This window comes from Notothenia rossii, assembly GCF_949606895.1.
Source record: "Notothenia rossii genome assembly, chromosome: 9".
Taxonomy (NCBI): domain Eukaryota; kingdom Metazoa; phylum Chordata; class Actinopteri; order Perciformes; family Nototheniidae; genus Notothenia; species Notothenia rossii.
The window spans coordinates 53,707,159-53,729,161 of NC_136907.1; the positions used below are offsets into that span (position 1 = coordinate 53,707,159).

Below are 22,003 nucleotides of genomic sequence, written 5' to 3' on the forward strand. Positions count from 1 at the left end.
AAAGTCTCCCAGTCCCTGACTTTTCCTGAAAGTGTGTTATGTAGCACCCTATGTTGTTAAAAATTGCATTCTAATAGCGGGATTTGACGGGTTTAGGTAGGCCTATACAAAAACCTCTGGCGGTTCTAGTGTTAAGGTAATTAGGTACAGTAGAAGCCCTTTTTTTATCAGTAACGAATTTAGCAGTTGAACATAAAAGTCAACTAACAGAGGGTCACTTGCAATGACAGTGTTGTGTCTAACTGTAAGCTTGTCAATCAGAGTAACCTACCGTTAATTTAGCTGCTGGAGAAGAAAGATCAAGGGGGGAGGGGGGGAGAGAGCTGTGGTTGATGGGCCATTAGTTGTGTAAATACACAGCTGAGAGCTGCCGTTTCATTCAGACTGTTTAAAAAACTGTAACAACGGACTATTTTTCTTAGCGGATGCATGTCAATTTAAATCAATACATACAACTATTTTTTAAATCAATACATACAACTATTTTTTAAATCAATAAAAACATTTTCTAAATCCATAAAAGCATTTCAATTCATATTGGGAGTCATGTCGTTACTTTGTTGAGAATTTGGCCGTGTAATAAGCGGGATAATTTGCAGCGACTTGTTCCTTATGGGGAAAATAACACCCGTCATGTGTGTGTAGAGATGTGTGTGGTTAAAACACTTTCATGAAGTGAAGGAATTTCCTTCTATAAAACAGCTGTGGGCAGCAGTGAGTGTCACGGACATGAATTCATAGATCAAGGCAGACTGGTGCACACACTCTCCTGTCCTGCCAGGCGACACGCCCGTTCTAAGCCGTGTCCCTCATTCCTCACATCCCAAGCATCCCCACAAGTGTATTATGTTGTTACATCATTTCAGATGTTATGTTTCAGTTGTGCTCTGTCTATGTTCAGTGATGCAAACTTGTCACCTTTCGGCGAAATTCGCCGTTTTGAATCCAAAATAAGTCGTTTGTGTGATTCATGTAGATCTGCAATACAAATATTTTTGGGGTATGGGGGGGGCTGGGACCCGGAGTAATCTGCGGCCGTGAGCTGTTATGTGCCATCATGACACGCATGGTGTTCTTTTTTTATATATTATAATGAAGTACGAGCTGTGTGCTCGAGTACTCCTGCCTGTCGGCTCTGCTCATGGATGTATAATAAGGCTCTGCTGCTCCCAGATGATGGTCTAGCTTCAGCAGCTACATTACCTACGGGTGCGTTCGTTAATATTAACTGTGCGTCCGGAGTCACTGTGGCACAGACTGGACCGCTGGTGAACAGCTGTTAGAACGGGCTGTTCAGGTGTTCAGAGCAGAGCTCCCTGTCGGAGCGGCAGAGCGTGATGTGAACTGAAAAGTTTTTCTGTGGCAATATTATTTAAGGAATCGTTGAGCTAGCTAGCTAGCATACATTGTCACTATCTGCTAACGTTAGCTTTAGCCTTCTATTTCTAATAGTTTTTTTCATAGGCTATAAACAGAGGTGGTATAAGTATATATATATATTGTACTTGAGTAAAAGTAGAAGTACTCAGATCTTGTACTTGAGTAAAAGTAGAAGTACTCAGGTCTTGTACTTGAGTAAAAGTAGAAGTACTCAGATCTTGTACTTGAGTAAAAGTAGAAGCACACAGATCTTGTACTAGAGTAAAAGTAGAAGTACTCAAATCTTGTACTTGAGTAAAAGTAGAAGCACACAGATCTTGTACTAGAGTAAAAGTAGAAGTACTCAAATCTTGTACTTGAGTAAAACTAGAAGTACTCAGATCTTGTACTTGACTAAAAGTAATAGTCCCAGAGTGTAGGAATACTCTGTTACAGTAAAAGTCCTGCATTCAAAATGTTCCTCAAGTAAAAGTAGAAAAGTATTATCATCAAAATATAGTGAAAGTAGCGACAGTAAAAGTAGTCATTGTGCAGATTGGTCCATTTCAGAATAATAGATATGATATGTTTTATAATGATTGATCATGAAAGTGTTCTCAAAGCTGGTAAAGGTGCAGCTAGTTTGAATGACTTTGTATACTGCAGGGTAGCTTGTGGATTTACTCCAGGTGGAACTAAAGTCTGATTTAACACTTGATTATATTTCACTTAATTAATCCAGATCTGTAAAGTAACTAAAGGTATTAAATACATGTAGTGGAGTCAAAGTACACCATGTACCTCTAAACTGTAGTGGAGTAGAAGAACAAAGTAGCAAAACATTGAAATACTTAAATAAAGTACAAGTATCTCAAAAGTGTGCCCAAGTATAGTACTTGTTGAGTTTATGAACTTAGTTACTTTACACCATGTGGCTATAAAGATAAAAAGACTTAAGCCTTGCACAGAGGCATGAAAATACATTTTCAAAATGCTCAACAGTGCTGCCAAAATTATAAACTGACTGCTACACAATTTAAAATAAATGCTTTTATATATTTCTATTATGTGACTCTTTGGCGTTTCTGTTATTATTAACACTGCTGCTTTAGTTGTTCTGACTGCTAAAATCCTCTGTCATTCCGTGGGGTGGGGGAGCCGGGGGCTCGGATCCTTGTCACCTTTTTCATACCTGATGAGTTTGCATCCCTGTATGTTAAAAAGCCTCAGTCACCTTAATTCATGTAATAAAAACATCTCAGGTCAGTATCACTCAAAGCTAAATGTGCAATACCATGTTCAGCTATGTTACTATTTATAATGTTATTGTTGTTACATCAGAAGATGTACATATTGAAATGATTTCTTAACTTACAGTAGGCTATTTTTTACAATGTGTGTTGGAAGGATTTATTAAATTACAATGAATATTGTCATTGTTGAAGGCTTTTAGAGAAGGGTGAACTATAAACCTGAATTACATAACATTTTATACCTAAAAACATAAAAGCCACAATAAATAAGTCACAATTATTGTAGTTATTTTTACCTCCCGTATTGCTTTCAACCCACCAGCTTTTATGGTGTTGTTACGTCACTAACTGTAAGCTTGTCACATACAGTCTATGGTCACTCAGAGTAACCTACTGTTAATTTAGCTGCTGGAGAAGAAAGATCAGGGGGGGAGGGGGGGAGAGAGCTGTGGTTGATGGGCCATTTGTTGTGTAAATACACAGCTGAGAGCTGCCGTTTCATTCAGACTGTTTAAAAAACTGTAACAACGGACTATTTTTCTTAGCGGATGCATGTCAATTTAAATCAATACAACTATTTTTTAAATCAATAAAAACATTTTCTAAATCCATAAAAGCATTTCAATTAATATTGGGAGTCATGTCGTTACTTTGTTGAGAATGTGGCCATGTAATAAGCGGGATAATTTGCAGCGACTTGTTCTTTATGGGGAAAATAACACCCTTCATCCAGATGAGGATCCCTCCGCTACACTTTGGGATCCTGATAGACCGACGAAACCCCATTAAAATATACATATTTTTGGTGAATTACTGAGTTTAGGCACGTTAATAACGTTTTAATGAAGTTGAATACAGTATATTCATATGTGTCAGTGATTTCATGTCAATTCGGCGAACATAAACATAAATGATCGTGGTGAAGATGATGATTAAATTAGGATTACAAATCGAGAGCCGGGATGCATTTCCTCCCGTTCGTTTTTTTCGAATAACAAAATTATTTTGTTAAATAACAACATGGTGATGTTTTGTAAATGATTACATGTCTCTTATTTAGCACAGTAGTATGATATCCGTGACATATGGATCTTAACAAAGTTCCGCTGTACATCCAGCATACTGTATCTCACTTTATTTCACATGAGCTCCAGTGTGGAACCCCACTGCACCCCCTGGTGGATCAATGATCCATTGCAGCTGGCTTCATTATAATTACATTTATCTATCACGGGGGCGGTCTCAAGTCAAGCTGGAGGTTTTCCCTTGAGCGAGGGCAGATCACGTACCAATCACGGCCCTCGCGTTTCAAACTGTCTGAAATGAATCGCTACATCTGTAGTTCACCGGAGAGTGTTTTGTCTGTTCCAAGTTTATGTTAGACCTTGAAATAAAGGTTATATCAAGTGTTATCTGCGTTTGGGTCCTACCTGCTTCACTCACTGTATCACCATCCCGCAGTGGCGAGCTGTGACTTTTATATCTAGGCCCTCTGACCCAACCCCCCCCCCCCGACCCCCCACTTCATTCTTTAAAAAGAAGGGGTGCAAAACGCATCAATGACAGCGATCCTCTACCACACAAAACATCACCATTTATATAAACACCTATCATTACAAATGAATTAAAGGCCCTGTGAAGTGTGCACCTGTGCATGATCTGTTATGCTAATACGTATAGTAATGACCAAAATTGTCCATTGGAACCCATATCAAAAAATGTTGGAATAGCAACAAATTTGACGAGTTTTGAATTTTCCGGGGAAATCTGCAGTCGACCTTCGCCTTTGTGGGCGTGGCTTGCGATCTACTGCGTGACGTCACGAGATGGACGCCGCTGCACTGTTTACATTCACCACCGTTCGTTTTTTCTCTTTTTCAAAGTCGAATTTCTCAACGTTTTTGAGCTAGTATTTTCCTGGAAAGTGTGTCGGAGTCGACTGGAAGTGATTGCCAATCGAGAAAACCTGACAATGGAGGCGACAGTGAAGAAAGAGGGATGAAAAACACAGGGGAAACGATGCATTGCCGCTGGCTGTAGTAATGTCAAGTCTGCCGAAGTGGCGATGTTTCTGTTCCCAAAAGATGAAGGTGAGCCTGGCTGGTGTCATTGTTTCGTAGATTATTTGATTGATCATGATAAATAAAGGCCAGTGGTCGATTCGAGAGAGAGAGAAAGAGAGACTGACAGAGTTACAGGGTTGTTGTTAGCATCTGGTGCTAGCTCGGAGCTAACGGAGATTAGCTGTTTCAACAATAAGGAGAGGGAGAGTGCTCTCCTGTGGGACTGAGAGAGATAACGTCAGCTCAGGGAGGTAAACTGTAGCCTAAGTTATCTCAGTGGGTTTGGTCATCTATGTAAACAAATATTTCCATCTATGTAATATTAGTTGTATAAAATAGGTTAAGAAATCCTTCCAATGTTTTTTGATTATTGAAATATATGTTTCATATGAGTGTTGAGAGCTGTATCCATAAATCTCTTAATGTTGCCCTCAAAGTGCACCAGATTGATCACTTTCCTCATCTATCCTGTCCGAAAAGCTGTCCAAATCAATCATTTCTCTCACACTAGTGTCACTTTCCAGAGTCTCCGCCATGTTTACAATCGCAACTGGGTACATCTTGTGACGTCACAGCCACTATCGTCTGCAACTTCCGTTAGGCTCAGACGGCAAAATTAATAATTCATTAATTCATTAATTATGAATTATTAAACATTATTTTAGCCATGAACAGGCACAATGATATGTAAGGAATGAAACTGCCATTTCATTTTGGTGCAAAAACATGCACTTCACTGGGCCTTTAAGTCGGCATGGCGGCCCACATTGAAGATTATTTAGGCCTACCTTTGATGATCAAATCACTTAAACACAAAGTCCATTCTCCTGTCCTTTTGGATGAAGCACTTGATGGCGGGTCATGCAGCTGATCCTTTGCCACTCCAGTTTCTCACTGTAACTCAATCTTGAAAATGACTCGGTTAATAATTTTGCAACGATGTCATCACTATCACTGAAGAGAGCCATCATGAACGAACTTATGCTAATCATAAATATATCCATCATAAATCTATCAATTAGATTTATAATTCGAAAATAATAAAAGTAGGGTAGACATGTGGATATTATCCGGCTGAACAAAACGTGCATTTATCTAACAGGTTTGTTTTCCACAGACCGTATTTACAGCTATTTTCCAAAATCCTATGGAGAAATCCCATTGCTTTCTGTCGAGGGAATCCGAGCGCGGCATACTTCCAGGTTTTAGGACGCGTCACTGCACCACTTGCATAGACCAGAGCCCAAGAGAGATAAGAGTTAGGACACTCCCATCGACCTCCGTTGTAAAAAATGGCGGCGCCTACTTCCGGGGTATGGACATCGAAATAGTTCAAAATATTGTCATTTGGGCGTTGGACCTCATTCACTTACATTACGGCGCGTCGATTAGTTCCAGAGGTAAGTTGCTGAAATATCGAACTCTTTTGAATTGTCAACTGTCTATATTGTATCAGAGGTCCTTTATGATGCTTATACTGGTCTTCATTTGTATATGCACAGCGTAATTATCTATATTGTATCTGGTTGTTACAACCAATTTTGCTAGCATTGCCTGCTAGTTAGCTAGCGCGACTTCGTCAGCTTTGAAGGTAAGATTTCAGTAATGAATCACTAGCAGCTTATATATCAATGATGCTGGGTATCTAACAAGCAGGATTTAGATTGATTATGGTTTTTTTTGGTTTTTATCTGCTGAACCTGACCGTGTCAGCCATCCTTAGTCGGCTGTTTCTGTATGATATGACTTAACTGCTAGCACTAGTAGAAATGAGGTGGCGTTTGTGATAAATATTTCATTTAATATTTCATTGAATTTTGGGATATACTAACATTTCATTATGTGACATGTTGACTGTACTTAGTTTTTTTTGGTACTGTTCCGTGTTAACTCATCTGTACTGTACAACTAGCCTAGCGCTACTTTTTAATGCTTGATGGCATGCTAGGATAGATTCCTTTGTATTGTAATATACACACTAGTTTAATGATCGTTCTTCAAAGGTATTATTCAGTCTTAAAAACATAATAGCCTACTGAACAGGTAAGTGTAAGGTAAGTAACAGCAGTGAATGAAGGATGAGCCTAAAACATGGTCATGCATCCAAAATGTTTATTTTTAACAAAGGGAATCGCTCGTCCTCACACGGAACAGCTGCTCTGCGTTCTGAACAAGGGTGAAAACCTCATCAGATGGACGGTAAAGTGCACCCCTTTTAAATTATTTTAATACCAGCAGACCAGCTCTCTCATTTTCACCATCACTGACATTTTTCACTAGGGCACACTGGCATTTGTCACAAAGTGAGAAGCTGATGACCCTTTTCACTATGTATCCTGCAAGGTGGTATAGGACACAGGACTCGGTTTTAGTGATGTCAGGTGGTGTTGTCAGGTCTACCAGCTGCTCCACTCTGCAGCTGCTGTTCTGCGTGTCCAGGAAGTCAGCCAATTGGTCTGATCCATCCTCCACGTAACTGCCAGTATGCACTGGCGATAGGAACTGGCACACGGTGACAGCGCGCAGTGCATATTGGAACTCTACAGGTGTTGGGACAGAGTTCCTCAGACGAATGGACGAAAATGTGTTTTCCAGGCAGTCTCTAGTGAAGCGGCTTGTGAGAACAAATTTGTGCCCTTGTCTCAACAGGTCATGCTGGACCTCCAGGATTGTTGTTGTGGCCATCACCAGTCTTGTCTGGACTGGTTTCCAGCTGCCCTTGGGACCGATCTTAAGGCCCCGAATTCGAAATATTGAGTAAGAACATGTTTTTATGAACCCCACAGCTTCCGGTCTTCCAAGACTCGAACGGACAAAAAGACGTGCTGCAGGCACGAAACATACTACCAATAGAAATACATTGCTTTTAAAATCGTTCTGTGTCAGAAGGAACATTTGTTTTGGCCAAAATGTGTTATTCACACTCCTGACTCCAGTTTGATGTGCTGCATTCTCCTCTGAGCAAGCCCGCCTTAACCTGCCATCAGGCCCTGGGGCTGATAGTTTTTGTAGGCCCCCCTATTTAAACAACAAATCAAAGTCATTTATAGCCTCGGCAGGCTCTGTGATCGCACTTCTCCACTCTGCTCTACACGCGCCTGGTCCTCTCCTCCAGATGAGTGACGTATCGGGCCTCCCTCATGTATTTGTCCGGTTGCCGTTGGCTCCCCTCCACGTAGCAAGTCCTCGTCGTCCTCTCCATCTCCTCCAACAGATAATGTCCCTCCTGTCTGTTTTTCCTCTCCCGCTACTCCATCGCTATCAGAACCAGACGGCCTACTTGTCTCCGAGGCCCCGCGGACGGCACCGCTACCGCTCGGTACAGAACTTATCTGTCCTTCCTCCTCATCCTGGCCTACAGGTTTAAAATAACCTGTAAGCTTCGGCATTTTTTGTAACAGCTGCTTGTCTCGAAACTCCTTTTCCCTCAACAATTTCCTTTTCTGAGCACCACTCTCAAACTTTTTCTTCACTCAATCACTCGCAATTTGAATAAGTCACATGTGAAACATATTCTCATCCTGACGTGTGTGTGTTTGTGTATATTTGCGTTTGTGTGTATTGTGTTTGTTTCCCGGGGAAAACACTCAGGAGAAACACCGGCTGTTGTTATGCCTGCTGTGACGTCAAGTTACTCCGTTCTCCGCTTGTAATTATGCCGTCACAAGCTTCAAAGTTGTATTTATCATCTGAATTTGCCGAAACAAGTTTAATATTCTGAAAGCCAAGACTTTGTTTTTTTTAAATCAGATGAAAACAAACTGTAACGGACCTTGCTGTGTTATCTATGATTACTCTACGTCTTACATTAATAATGTCAGTGGAGGGAGGGGGGCGGCGCCTGTGGAACAGCAGAGTGGTGAGGGAGAGCTGTTGTCTTCCCTTTACAAGCTTCAAAAATTTATTTATCGTGTGATTTTGGAAATGAAAGTTTCATATTCAGAAAGCCAAGACTTTGTTTATTTAACTTTTTTTTTTAAAACACCCGAAATAAAAAATAAAAAAAATTGATTTTTTAAAAAAATTTAATTGGCTCATGATAGGCCCCCGATCTCCGTAGGCCCCTGGGCTTCAGCCCAGGTCAGCCCGTGCATTAAGGCGGCCCTGCCTCTGAGTGGTCCTGATTTCAGGCAGAGATCGCTTGGACGGTTTTATATCCTGTAGTGGTTTTGAATCATGGTTCAACAGGAGCTTCTGTAAATAGTTTTGTAAATAGTTTTAATATTTATCATAGTAATCATTTTCAGTCTCCCACTCTGTCTCAATTTAATTTATCGTTTCTTTGCCCCACCATATCTTTTGTTGTCCAAGCCAAGGGCACTAATTTGGTCTGTGTTGAAGATTGTTTTACACTTTAGATTAATCAAATTGTGTTTTTTGGCTGAATTAATCTTTTTCTGTTTAACCCTAACCCTCTTTGTTCTCCTTCTCATTAATTTTACTTTGTTTTGTTCTAACACACATCACTTTTTCCATACGCTGTTCTTAATACTTGTTCACACATTTGTTCGTCCCTTTTACTTTGTTCTTCCTGTTGTTCTTGTTCAAACACATATCAATTGTTCATCCACTGTTGTGGTAAAATTATATTCATAGTCTTAACATGATTATGCTACCCATGCTAACATGAACACAAGCGTTTCCCTCCAAAAATGTAAAACGTATCTAAGTAATAGGCTACCAAGCTTTCCGTTGTCACCCTGCCTCTCCAAATGCAAAACTGTCAATAAAAAGTATGCAATAATGCAATTACAGCTGAAAAAGTACTTGGGTGTGTGTGTTTTTTTTATATATATTTACCATTCAATAACGCAATCGCTGCTGTCTGTCTTTGACAGTCGCAGTTTGATCTCAGTGTGTCTTATAAACTGTAGGGGCAGGGGAAAAGGTTAAGACATGTAGTTTAGAATGAAATGAAAAATCTATGATGCATGTGTATTATCCTCGCAACTACAGTCATTAAATGTCCACTTTTGTGTAAGGTTTGAGGGTGTGGTTCTGCAAGCCTCATTTGCAGATTCACCTGTCGCTGCGCGCCCAGAGGCTTTTTAGTGGGCGCTAGTGATGTGTCGGTCGTGAACGAGCCGGCTCTTCACGACCGACACATCATTTTTTTGCGGAGGGATCTAGATCGGCATGAAGGCACATTATGCAATGTGCAATGTGCACATTATCCCGCTTATTACATAGCCACATTCTCAACAAAGTAACGACATGACTCCCAGTATTAATTGAAATGCTTTTATGGATTTAGAAAATGATTTTATTGATTTAAAATATAGTTGTATCGTATGTATTTATTTAAATTGACATGCATCCACTAAGAAAAATAGTCCGTTGTTACTATTTGAACTAACGTAGCAACGGCACGGCAGGAACTGCTTCGATAGTGTTTTTGAGGAGCTTTTTGATTAGAGATTTGAAAACATCGTTGCTTGCTTTAAAAGTAGCACAATTCATTATGTCAAACCTTGGAAAGTATCTAGATATCCCTGCCCTAATGCCAAAGTAAATATCAACGGACTATGTGTCGCCGTCTGATGTCTATGTTATATGATGTCTATATACCGCTGCGTACAAAGGAGGTTTTCTGCCCCGTTACTTCTCTTCTTACTTCTATAACAATAAAACCATAGACTGTATATATAACGAATAAAACACGGAGGAGGGAGATCTCTTTTTCTCCCCCTCTTCTGAGAGCCCAGCAACAGATCTCAGAGCACGCTCCCCTCTCTTGCAGGGGGGCGTGCAGCCATGGGCTGAAAAAATATTTGGCCACAGCAAATCATTTATATTAAACATGTAATTTTTACTTTTGAATACTTCAGTACAAAGGATGTATTGATTAATTTAAGTGATATATGTGTACACATAGGCCTATACATCATTCATTAGTCAAAACAGGGCTACATTTGATTTAATTATAAAAGGTATAATATGTGGTAAACTGAAGAGCCGTTTAGGAGCCGAAAGAGCCGGCTCTTCTTGGCGAACCGAGCCAAATGATCCGGCTCACCAAGAAGAGCCGGAATTCCCATCACTAGTGGGCGCGTCACCGGGATGCCAGGGGTGGTTTTCACGGGAGGAGGAAGCGTATGTGTGGTGAATGCGGGTATTCAGCGGGATATTTAAGTTTCCTCAGCATGTCTATATATGTTAAAATGCAACGGGGGAAGTAACTGAAAGTAACCGTATGTGGATATTGCATCGACCGACCTCGAAGCACATCTCCCTCTCTAAGGGTACTATGACTATGCTTGCACGTCATGGTACCATAGCACCTCCAAGGCGCTAAAAATAAAACTTCAAACATCACAAAATAAACTGGTCAGACTACTGCTTGACCTTTCATCTAGAACCCACCTCACCTCTGCCCACTTTGACAACCTAGGATGGCTTAGAGTAGACGACAGAGTACAGCTACTTGCAATGGGCCTGGTCTACAAGATCCAATACACCTCTATGGTACCCATGTACATGTCAAAATTCTTCCCAAAGGTCAAGGAATATCATGATCATAACACCAGAGGGAGCTCCACAAATCATGTAAAACCCAGATTTGGCACAAAAAAAGGGGAATACACGTTTCGCAATTATGCCACATCAAGGTGGAACGCTCTTCCCACTAATGTAAAGGAAAGTAAAACTATACTTACCTTCAAAACCTCTCTTAAAGAGCACCTTCGGGGGAGAGCATTGCAAAACTGGCTCCGGTAATGGTACAAATCTCAACCTGTCGTACAATGGGCAGCTTCCCCCCCCATCTATGTATATACTCGCATTTTAGACTCTGTTACTAACTGTATATCTGTAGACTTGGTATGTCTTAAATGTCCGGTTAGGATGTATTAGAACGAAATCTAAAATGAAATTTGTAAGTAAGCCGTAAAAAAACACCTGTATGTAAATTGTAAATAAGCCATCTGTATGTCAAATATGTCTTGTATGTCTTAAATCAGGGGTGCCCACACTTTTTTGGCTGGTGAGCTACTTTTGAAATGACCAGCTAACCGAGGTCTACCAACCAAAAATAAAATCCCAAATTGCAAGGGTTGCTGAATAACACGTTTTATTTTTACATGGGATAACTACAATAGGGCTGCAACAAACGACTAATTTGATTATCGATTAATCTATAGATTAATGAAACGATTAATCGACTATTCGGACTACTGCTGTGTGCCTTGCACAATTTCTCAAACGCTCTTATTTAGCCATCAACTTTTAGATTTAGTTTGAGGTTGTTTTAGGCATGTGGAAACTAACAATGAAGACAATAAAGATGAATACTTGATTCAAAAATACATATATTATTAAATTAACTGAACAAATTGTGAACAAAATTAACATTGCTTTTTATTTGAATTAAATAAATAATATTTCACATCAAAAGAAACAACAATGTTTTAACAAATCGTATTAAATAATGTGATGACAGAACTGTAAACAGAATAGCTGAAACTTTAACAAAATAAATAACTCAGTTACTAAGTCTAATCATTAACCCATGTTTGTATAATGTAGTTAACTCCGTGTGTTGCTGCTAGCATACATAACACCTTACGTGGAAACGTTACTCGTGGATGGGGCTACAGAGCTACGAGAAAGACAGTCGAACCCGGTGCATTCCTCCGTCTGAATGTGGTGCACTTTTGCTAAATGTTTAGACAAATTGCTCGTGTTACCGCCCTTACATGCTAAACACTTTTGGTGACGAGCATTGTCCACCTCAAGACGGGTAACATGTAACCACACCTTGGAGCGCTTCTCTCCACCATCTCCTCCGTGTGTTGCTGCATGTAGGAGCTGCGTGTGTGTAAACTGCCCCGCCCCCTTGCAAACAGACGGGGGAGAGAGAGATCTCTTCTGGATTGGAAAGATAGAAAATACACCGACCATATACGCATTTGTTTGTCTTTTTGCATGTTAGAAACGAGTTGGCGACACTAAGACTAAGAGATAATGTTTGTGTAGCAATAATACATGACCTTTCTCTTTCTCAACTCGCTACTCGGAGGGAAGTCGCTGTCATATGCCTTGTGAACACTCCGATAATGCCTCTCCACGTTACCTTTCTTTGGCAGAGCGACGCTTGCTTTACAAATAAGGCAAATAACCTTTGAATGTGACATCACAAAAAAAGATTCTCCCTCCCATTCTGTGTGGAAGTGGTATGTCTTTAGCTTTTTGCTCGTTCCTGCACTCATTTTGTTGTTTGTCTCTCCCGGCACTTGACTGATTTTGTATCGCTTTGCATTCTGGGTTAACAGACTGGAAAGCAATAGGTCGCTTTTTCTGTCAATCAAGTAAACTCCTGAATTAAGTGGCAGGGAGGCCAAGGGAGGAGGAATCAAAAGCTGTTTTGTCTATTTTAACGGAGCTGGATTTTTTTTTTTTATGAATGACTCGCGATCTACCAGCATTGCCCCCGCGGTCGACCGGTCGACCGCGGTCGACGTACTGGGCACCTCTGTCTTAAATGATATGATGAATTGGAAATGGGGGACCCTGATGTAAACAAGACAAAAGTCTTTCTCTGGTCTGCATCCCCTTAACAATTGTATGTTTTGAGCTGTACTGTACTGTACCCAATATACAAGCTGTTAATAAACTTTTCAATCAATCAATCAATCAATCCCTGGAGAGGACGCGCACAGTGAGAGAGATTCTCTCCAACACAGGGTGAGATCGCTTTGTGCCACGCCGATCATCGTGTTTTCCTTTTTTGTAGATTATAGCCTGAAAGGCCTACAAACATTTCTGTTTTTGCCACCGACGGGCGCAGGAGCAACAGCCTTTTTTTTTGTATCAATGAATTACACTATGGCCTGGATTAGGCAGTAAAGACAATTAAAATGTATTGCGAGTGGACTTTTTGTTTGGTTTTGTTTGGCTCGAAAAACTGTGAATACATTTGAATAACGCAGAGAACCTGTCTTTGTTTATTTTGTTAATGTGTGCATATAGACTTTAGTTAATACATTTCCGTGGGGACTATTTTGTGGGAAGAGCAGATTATCCGTTTATTATTTCTGTTTACCTTTTATAATTTTATTTCATTCAAGAACCTCTTGTGCGTTTAATTAACACAACTATTTTTAGATAGTTGATCGTTACATGTATGTCCCATAGAAGAACATGACAGCTCAGCGCAACTATACTACGGACGTGACTGCCCTGGCAGTGACATCAACATAGCCTGCTTGTGCTACCACACTTTCCCCTGAAAATATCGAAACTTGGAAATAGTGCCAATCCATACAAAGTGTAACCACATCATGTAAATATGAAAGCAATCTTTAAAAAATAACAGCGTTGGTTTAATCTATGACTATTTTGACCATGTACGTGCTGTTTTTGCCATAGAGAAGCATTGCACCGGAAGTGCGTTTTGAACTATCCCGGCATACATAAACCACGTGACCGGCTGGCGGCGACATCAAAGAGTGTCGTAACTCTTTCTCTCTATGACTCTGATGTATGTCCCATAGAAGAACATGACAGCGCAGCGCAACTATACTACGGACGTGACTGCCCTGGTAGTGACATAAACATAGCCTGCTTGTGCTACCACACTTTCCCCTCAAAATATCGTTAAATAACGAAACTTGGAAATAGTGCCAATCCATACAAAGTGTAACCACATCATGTAAATATGAAAGCAATCTTTAAAAAATAACAGCGTTGGTTTAATCGATGACTATTTTGACCATGTTCGTGCTGTTTTTGCCATAGAGAAGCATTGCCCCGGAAGTGCGTTTTGAACTATCCCGGCATACATAAACCACGTGACCGGCTGGCGGCGACATCAAAGGGTGTCGTAACTCCTTCTCTCTATGACTCTGGCATAGACCTCACAGCGGGTGGAACTTGTCATAAAGTCCGCGAAAATAAATCCCGCCCATTTAGAGGGAAGATATGATTGGTCAATTTGACATTACTCTCTCATTGAGTTACTCTAGCGGGCCCTCTGTGAATGTAGAGAGGGACCAACAAGCCCTCCCGTCTTCACATAACTCGCAGAGATGGCATTTAACCCTTCACATTCCAACAGAAACTGAACAGGCAGATTCAAAGGATTTATTTCTTTGGAAATATTATTTTAAATACAATTAAATTAAGTTATTTTGGTAAAACTAATGAAAAATGCAACAGCAAAAAACTATTACAAATATTTTAAATATATTATTTTTTAATGTTTTCAAATATATATTTTTTGAATATCTTAGGCCCTCACAGAGGGCCTAGAGGGCCCTGACGGCTCGCCACTGCCATCACGATTTTCCCCTTTTTTTCGTGTCACACAGAACGATTTTAAAAGCGATGTATTTCTATTGGGAGTATGTTTCGTGCCTGCAGCACGTCTTTTTGTCCGCTCGGGTCTTGGAAGACCGGAAGCTGTGGGGTTCATAAAAACATGTTCTTACTCAATATCAAGCCAAGATTATTGTTTTTATTTTAAATCGTACAATGTCGTTCTTTTTTTGTCGTCTGTGAGGAAAAGAAATGGGGCTCAGAGCCTCAAAATACTGAAATCTGTATTTTTTAAAATCTTTTTTTCCTTCTAATTTGTTATTCTTTTCTAAATAACACACTGTTATTTACTCACCGATAACACACAATTATCCTTGTTTTTATTTATTTGTTTAATTCCATAATCTCTGGCTTTTTTGACGCCCGTCAGGAACTGAATTTCAAAATATAAATAACCGGAAACAGACGTAGCATCATTGCGATACACAGCCACTGAACTGATTACCCAAGATCCTCAGCTATGGTTTAAGGTCGCTGATTGGATGTTTTAGCCGCAATGCATGTAGGGATATGGTGTTCATGCCATATCAAATCCGAAAACATTTCTAAGGATGGCTGAAGACACTACACTACCCATAATCCCCAGCTATCATTTAGGACTACTGTCCCCGTGATTAATCTTCAAGCTCTGGGGATTGGATGTTGGAGTGGCAGTGCGTCAAGGTTACGCCGAGCGTCAAACATGGAATCGAACGCCCCCCCAGAACTAATTACACATATGATGTTTGTCAATTTAAAAGATAATTTTGCAAGTCAAAAAAATTAAAATGTGTCGTAAAACTGTGAAGTTACACATTTCTTTGTGTGAAGCACTCCAGTGCATGACATTCAGGATTTTGGGAGATGGCCCTGTGGGCCATCTAAGCTAATTTACAGATGGCCCTGAAAAATGCGCGCGGACAAAATGGCACGAAGGGTTTGGGGGGCCTCCCCCTAGAAAATTTAGATTTTTGCAGGTCTTAGATGCTGTCTGGTGAATTCTCTCGACTGAATTATAAGATGAACCACCACAATATTATATTGTACAATTTCAATTTTATTCTTCATTTCACTTTTTTTTTATATTCTTCGGTTTGTTTGTTCTTGTTTGTGTTTGCTCGCTTGCTTGCACTGCATAGCTATAAGAAATATCTAAGTTGTTGGTCAAGACACTTCCACCTTCCCAGATGTAAAAAAGTAGAAAACATTACATTCAGTTATAACTGCCAAAACAAACATTATTTACACTATTATGGCCCCTGTTAAAAATGTTTGTAATGTTATCAACTGTAAGTTGGTCGAACGAATGCCTCCTCATCCGGAAGCTGACCGAGCAGACCCGAGCGCATCCGCGAAGCACACAAAATGGCGACGTCAGAGTTCCCGTTAGCCGGCAAATCCAAATATCTTCGGTCAAAATAATTTCCCTTTAGCGCAATAACGCTTCTGTTGCACCACTTCTGTGACAGACAAGAAGAGTATGTGACAGACAAGAATAGTCAATTCTAATGTCTAACACTTAATGTGGAGAAAGAGATGTCATGTATGGGTTGATTGTGCGTTGATCTGTTGGTAATGCCTCGGGGTTCCGGTGGGCATGTAAACAAATGCATAATGCTGCGCTATACTTTGTGGCCTGTAAACTGTGTTCGTTATTCTCCCGTCCAGGAGAGAAGCTTTAAAAGGAGACTAAATGGAGTCTCTGTGAAAGTTCAATTGGGTACTTTAATTAAAAAAGGCGCGGGTTGGTCACAAGCATGATATTGTTCAGTCAGACAAACAGCTGTGATCCGCTCCTCGTTAGGGAAGAGAAGAGGCCGATCTCTCCTCCGGTGCTGTTATATATCCTCTGCTGGCTCCTCCCCACCAGCCGGCTCGCCTCGTCTCCAATGTCCGTTGTTGCATTTAAACAGAGGATTGGTTCTTTTCACATTCAATATATGCTTAACACGCCTTTTCTCCTCATATTCTCTTTCATCACTTTTCATGTAACACATTCTAAACGCTGTAATCAATACTCTAAAAAATACTTCTCGGCTCGTTTGGTTTCCGGTCATTCCGGATGTTGTCACATGCTACTCTCGTCTGTAAACAATAATGTATTCAAATAAACTGTACCTTCATTTAATATTCAGCATGGTAGTATCTCGACATCTATAGTTGTAGTGTTAAATCAGTAGGCTTCGGTTTGCACCACTCCATATCACTTCGCTACTAAATTCACCTCTTTAGGAAATTGTAAATTTACCACATGCTAACTGCCAACCGGAGATGAAAGAGTTTCAGAATAAAGCTTAACAGCTGGTTGTGCACAAGAATTTCTGGTTTTTCAGTGTAAAACTGCATTAAAAGTGACGGCATGTTTAAACTACATTTCCCCATTAAAACATTGATTTTAATTTCTAACAGTCCCTCCTTACAAACCTAAAAGATGTGTATAATATTGAAATCAATGAGTTCTTCATCTGAACTTTGCATATTACATATCTCATATTAACAAACATACAATCAAAATGGAATGGTTCAATAGGCTTAACTTTACAAAAATACAAAATAAATTCTTGTCTGTGTACAAACATAAAAGTTTTCCCTTGTGCATAACCTCTAGTGTTTACATTCAATATCATTCTTCAAAATAGCAGCAATGGCTTGGTATCAGAACATTTCTTCCTCCCTCCTTTCACATAAACCGTTCTCATACCACGCTCAATGTTAAGGCACTTGTTTTTACAAAGTGAAAAGAAACAAACCATTTTAGAATAGCAATGATTTTTACAACATGAGATCCACCATATTAGAATAGTATAAAGTAATAAAGAATAAAATAAAATATATTGGATTGGCAAAGTAAATAAAAAAAATAAAATAAACTATCTTGGAATAGTATAAAGTAAATTGAAATGGATTCACTCCATTTTAGCATTTTATTTTGCTCACTTCTTCACATGATTTCATAATGTAAAGAATCACATCAGCTGGACATTCATTGATCAATCTCATCTCCGAACATCCATATCATTTAAACTAACTCATCATTGTCATCAACATCTGTATACGGGGGTTGGTCGTCTTGTTCTGCTAGCATTTGTAATTGTCTCCTCATGAGAAATTTACCCTCCCTCCTTTCATACCATTTAAGGTATGAAAGTAATATGTTCTCTAGAAGGGGCCGTTGTGCGTTCTACTCTGGGGTACGGCATTCTAGACAGTCATTTCTGGGAGAAGATTTTGGTCAGTTACAACAGTTGTAGAGTTTCATCACTTAAAAGTTCCTACTCAGTACCTTTGGGTGGTCTGTTCTAATGCAGTGATAAAGTCCCTGAAATGGTGTGAGAACCGGTGGAATATCAATAACTCATTATACTAATTTATTTTCAATTATTGTCTACTTAAATAGCTATGCTAACCCCTTTAACAGTGTGTGGAACCTTGGGTGCCCGAGCATGTGATAATTACTCCCTCCTTTAACAAGGACTTTAAAACAGAAGTCATTTCATTAATGGTTTGCAGTTCAATTCAGGAATTTACACCTATGGCAGATATGTTTCTCCTTTAAATAACATCTCTAAATGTCAGGTCATAACTGATTGAATGGATGACCTTTAGGAGCTGGTGACACTTGTCTTTTAAAACTCATATTCTGGTGCCGTGCGCTCCCTCTGAAGCTGCAAGTAAGATTTAAAACATCTGCAGGGTGGGTCGAGCGACCCCTTCTCCCTGAACGATATTTGTTGTAACAAATATGCACCATCACAATGAGTGATCCAAGGCCCCGCATGTATTGCTCCCAATTATATTAGTTTTTTTTAAATTAAAATGTGCAATCTCTCTTTGCCCAGTGTCTTTTTAAACTCTACATCTTGGACGGAAAACAAATGTTATTTCCATCTTAATCTTCCCTCCTGAGGTAATAACCATGCTACAATGGAGAAATCAATACTCTAGATTGGAATACTATCTTTGGCTTGGTACTAGCTCTACCTTTAACATTTTCCATACAAATAAAGATTTGTCTGGTTTTATAGAGTGGTTACTAAAACCATCCCTTTAAACTGTAGGTCTATACTGTAACAAATTAAATCTTACCCAAATTCACACATGAAAAAAAAAACTCTTAAAGAATAATTTGTTCATATGATGAAAAGATTGAATAATATGTTCTACCCTCAGTGTGTTTTTAGGGTTATTTAATAGTTTCCTCTTTCTTTCTTTATAAATTCACCAATTGATTAATTCATGGCTAATAAATCTTTTTCTTTACGTATTTCTCGCTGGTGAATAATTGTGTTTATGTGTAAACTCACTCACTCCCGTTTTCCTTCTCTCCCCCTCTGGTTGTCAAGCCACGACCCCCTCACGTTCTGCCGGACCATGCCAACTCCTCCGTCCTTTCCTCTCCTCCGTCCACCTTCTCCTCAGTCTATCCGCTCTTGGATCCTTCCGCTGTAACTCTCTTCAGTGACCCATCTGCTTTGCATTTCATCTCCTCCTTTACAGTCTCTACTTTGTTGCATGGAGGGCGTATTCTGCTCTCATGTCCCACACTCTGCTCTTGTGTCCAAATCTTGTGGCTCAGCTTGGAAGTTCATGTCCTGTGGGGGACCGATGAGAGTGTGCCTTTTTATGTCACCTGTAGTTCTGGATTCCTCAGGTGGAGATGGTTCTGGATAAAGTCTTGTCATTGTTGGTTCAGCTCTGGTTCGCCCTGTCTGTTCGATGGAGAAGGAGGAGTCTTCCGTGGTGAGGTCTTTTGTCTGCTTGGAAGTTGGGGTCGTAGCGTTCTGACAGGCGGAGAGAGAGAGAGAGAGAGAGAGAGAGAGAGAGAAAGATCGAGAGATCTCGGGACGCATTATCTATAGTTAATTCTAACAAACTGAGGTAAAATAAATCCAATCTTTCCCACTCTATTTTCCTAACCATACTATCTTTGATGTTAAATGTCATCTAAGCCCAGTTAATGTCTTCTAATAATTGTACCAAATCCCTAAACATTGTTTTCACCCACTGTAACATGTTTACTCCAATTAACTCTTTCAGGAAACCACTTTCTTCCATAAATTTAAATACCTAGATGTTTCAAGCACCACATATTTCACACACTATAAAAGAACGTCTCCATATTTTCTCCATCACTTTAAATCTCACTGTTATTTAGAACATAAGTAACTTTTGTGACTGGACATATCTGCAATGTCGCCACTATCTGCTGGGAAATTTTGTTCATAGAGTTTGTACGTACAAAGCTGTACTTGTGGGTTAGTAGCCTGTTTCAACTGTAATCATTTTCAATAATTCTACTCAGGTCACCGGTCGGTTGTTCATAAACTTAACAGGGGGTGTTTCTGGTACAGACTAAAACATGGATCCAGTGTATTTAGAGATTCCCCTAATCTGTTAATCCCTATCACTTACATATCCCGATCACTTAAACCCATCTCATCATTTGATACAAGAACTGCATATAGGGGGGTGAATCATCTTGATTATAACCGCCTCTTGTTTGGGACCGAGTATTTCTAACTCCTCCTCTTGTTGCTCAGCTGATCTTTTGGCTCTGGGGATAAGTGAAAGTCTGTGAAACACAGCTGGAGTCTTGTTAGTGATGTGGGCATTCTCTATGAGTGAACTAATGGTTCCATGTTTTACTTGATATTGTACTCCCCTTCCAACCAGAAAGTTTCCAAGTGTAATGAGCACAATCAACAATGCTATTCTGCCTCTTATCCCTAGGGGACCCCACAATTGGTTTGGCTTTGTTCTTGTCATCATCTCTATTTTATCCCTGGTTGTGTCCTTTACAGAATTTAAATAATGAGTACAAAAATAACATATACAAAAAATTTGACTCTTTTTCAGATGTAAAACAAAAACAAATTTGTTCACATTAATGTACAATCTATAGACAATTTGTCTTTTGAGCTGTTTCTATCTTTATCTTATTTCTATTTATTGTTTTGTTCCAGCTCTGCCAAATCAGTCCTAACTCCCAATAATGTTCTGGAAGTTGCCAGTGACGGGTGACAATGTGTGAGGTGGTGTCAATTTGCTCCTTTTTCTTTACCTTTAAACCGGAGCGCGTGTGAAGTTTGTTACAACTTTTCACACTTCCGTCCACCGGGGATGAGCCCACTGTCTTTTGTGAACTTTCACCCTCACCCAATCACCTGGCCGAACAGGAGTCTCTTCTGGTGTCTCGTCTGGTATCTCTGTAGTTTTCCTAGCCTGCTGTGTTGACAAAACTTGGATAATATTACTCAGAGTTCTGACATATTCATGCACTTCTATTTGTCTAATATCTAAAACTGGACCACTCCCTCCTTGGAGAAGGCCCAAGCTTCAGCATACCTCTTGTTGTTATGAGAACCATTGTTGACTACATTTTATTATTTATTAACTACAACGTCACCGAATCAACATATCTGTATAGTCATGACACTCCCTCCTTTGAGCATAAAATGCTCAATTAATATTGCAATGATTACCGTATTATGAACAGGACATGTAAAACCCATAACGTTGCATTAAATAAATATAAATTCTCCGTGTACCCACAAGGCGTACAAAAATATCATATGATGTATGGCTTTCTGATGGCATAAATGCATATTTAAAAAAAAAATTCCATTAGCACTTCTAATAGTTTACAATAATGGCTTTTGTCATGGTATTATGCATCATCGTTGCTGAGAAAATCAATACCCCTGGTGTCGCTAATGCGTCTCAATAATTCTAGGATTAGAGGATTGGTTGACACTGCTGAACTAACATATGATAAAATAATCATTCTCCAAACTGGAGGGAAAATATGAACTATTCTCACAGAGAGTGACCTGCATGAAGGGCTTGTGCCCCTCACTCAAATGAGATATTGCCTTACGCACTACACTATAAATCAGTAAAGTTACTCAAGAATAAATAAATAAAGGCTGATTCTTGAAACTGTTGTAAAAACCCTACAACTTCTTCATCAGTGTTATGTTATTTAATCTGCGGCTCATGCCTTAAAACAGACACTTCAGACCGATTATAAAATTG

General features: G+C 39.7%; 1 protein-coding gene across 3 annotated transcripts in view; it reads left to right on the forward strand.

The window, feature by feature from the left end:
* Positions 1 to 4,365: 4,365 nt before the first annotated feature.
* LOC307018307 (uncharacterized protein) overlaps positions 4,366 to 22,003 on the forward strand; it is a 48,067-nt gene continuing 30,429 nt past the window's right edge. The window contains exon 1 of one of the 3 annotated variants that reach the window (XM_079648500.1): positions 4,366 to 4,702. In XM_079648500.1, the coding sequence (XP_079504626.1) occupies positions 4,678 to 4,702 (25 nt within the window). In that variant the 5' untranslated portion in view covers positions 4,366 to 4,677. Of the gene's footprint in view, positions 4,703 to 7,221; positions 7,433 to 22,003 lie in introns of those variants that run through there. The other 2 variants (XM_079648501.1, XM_079648499.1) reach the window with 2 other exon arrangements.